This window comes from Frankliniella occidentalis, unplaced genomic scaffold (assembly GCF_000697945.3).
Source record: "Frankliniella occidentalis isolate FOCC.00 unplaced genomic scaffold, Focc_3.1 Scaffold451, whole genome shotgun sequence".
Taxonomy (NCBI): Eukaryota; Metazoa; Arthropoda; class Insecta; order Thysanoptera; family Thripidae; genus Frankliniella; species Frankliniella occidentalis.
In genome coordinates, this window is record NW_026267569.1 from 22,065 (window position 1) to 24,149 (window position 2,085).

Sequence of the window (2,085 nt, forward strand, 5' to 3'; positions counted from 1 at the left end):
AACGCTCTGAGAATAAGCTAGTCGAAGGAAATTCTGAAGACAGGCAAAGAAAACGCTCTGAGAATAAGCTAGTCGAAGGAAATTCTGAAGACAGGAAAAGAAAACACACGGAAGACGATAATGAAGAGAGAAAAAGAAAACACAAGGAGAGTGAATTAGGAGACAGGAAAAGACAACACAAGGATGATGGGTTAGAAGATAGGAAAAGGAAATACAAGGGAAATGGGACAGAAGAGAGAATAAGGGTTAAAACCCATCAGGACTCAAAGCTGGATAATGTAAGAGCAGGTGAGAGGAGTACGATACGCGACAAGGCTAAAGAGAGTAAGTCCAGAAACCACTATGATAATGAGTCTCACAGAACAGAAGCAGGATTCTCAAGCAGGAAGAGGAGCGGGTCAGTTGAGAAGAGATCCAGAAACCCTCAGGAAGATGAAATGAGAAGCAGAAAAAAGAATGAGAATTATACTAATTTTAGAAGAGAATCAAAAAGTGGTGGAGACAGGTCTAAAGAGAAGCAGAATTTATCTAAAGTGAGTGAGTCTTCAAAAGATTATTCTAGTGAATCTGAGATGGGATCATATAATGACGAGTATCCGTCTGGAAGTGGATATGAGTCTGCTGAAGTGTTTCATCCAGACGTTGGTCAGAAGAGGCCCAAATCTAAATATTTACCAGAAAATTTTAATGTGAACAATGTAAGTAAAACTAAATTTTTGAATTGCACTCTGGTAAGGCTTGTTTTCATGATTTTGTTCTCTTTCAGAGTGACACTGCCAGCCAAGAATCCGACTACTGAAATGTCAAGACCTTATTTTGGTTGTCTAGATTATACTTTGATTTTTCATTTTCACATGGAGAAGCATTTTTAGTTTACCTGTAATCATGTGAGTGTATTCTTTTTGATGTTCTATTTTTTAAACAAATTCCGCTTTTAATTGTTTTATATCATACTCACTTGCAAGTATGCAATTAAAACTGCAGGCTTTTTCAATCTGTCTGTGGCTAATTATTTTATGTCATGTCATTTCTTTCTGGATCAACCAATTAAACAATAGGAGACAAGTTTAGGTTTTCATTATTTATTGCAAAAGAGTGAGTTGTTTTTACAAAGCCTTTTAGGGTACACAAAACAGATCTTCTCAGGTAGCTGGATTCCACTTGACCTTTCTTCCAATTCGCACTATTGCATGCATGTAAGTGTGCGTTCGGTTTGCCTATTGACCCACAGGCCTTGAAAATGCACCCAAGAAAGTAAGCCACCACATTTTTTCTTGACTGAGCCCCTGAGAACGCTCAGGGTAGCCCGCCAACTCGACACAGCTGCTTGGCGGGCTGGCCTACCCACCGCCTTGCAGGCGTCATCACTGGCATCGCCTACTCAAGGGCGTATAACAGTACATTTATTAACATTACATCACGGTGAGAGGAAGGGGCTGCTTTTTTGGAGACAAGTTCACCTTTCTTTGGGGCAAGTTCAGCCGCGATACACCTTACTAAGCTGCATCTCGCCCCGTGTTAAACTTTGCTCGATTCAGTTAAAGAGCTTCCGTAACGCCGGCAAACTCAGTGAAACTCACTCAAACATCAGTCTAACTCAGTCGGAATCCGGTATGGCTGAAGATAACTGAAAGGAACTGGAGACAGCATGGCGAGATGCCACCCAGCCTCATATCATATTCAGTTGACTTTCAGTCCGATTCAGGTAATCTATCTGAAATGCATCCAAAACGCATACAACCTCAGTCGATATCATCAGCTAAATTCAGTTCGCCTCCAGGTAGACGTGATTAGCTGATACTAGATCAGCAAGGTTTAAAGTAAAATCGGAAAAAGCCAGTTAAATTTCGAAAAAATCTATCTATTTTCAGTCTCTTGCAGCTAAGACCAGTTAACTTCAGCTAGACTTTCAGTTAAGTTCGGTCAAATGCAGACTAAGGTCAGCGAGGATTTCATCTAGGGTACTTGATCACATGAGGCATAACCGCATCAAAATAATTTACAGTATGGCGATAAAGTGAAAATGAAAAATCACCCCTGCTAACTGACTCGAAAAGTAACAATGAAGGCAAGGTGAGTAATCAC

At 40.3% G+C, this 2,085-nt stretch overlaps 1 protein-coding gene across 1 annotated transcript in view; it reads left to right on the forward strand.

Annotated features, from left to right (window-relative positions):
* Positions 1–1,030, forward strand: part of LOC113211385 (transcription initiation factor TFIID subunit 3-like) — an 18,666-nt gene extending 17,636 nt beyond the window's left edge. Inside the window, exons 11-12 of the mRNA XM_052274839.1 lie at positions 44–698; positions 767–1,030. Coding sequence (XP_052130799.1) covers positions 44–698; positions 767–799 — 688 coding nt within the window. The 3' untranslated portion in view covers positions 800–1,030. The remainder of the gene's footprint in view (positions 1–43; positions 699–766) is intronic.
* Positions 1,031–2,085: the final 1,055 nt, after the last annotated feature.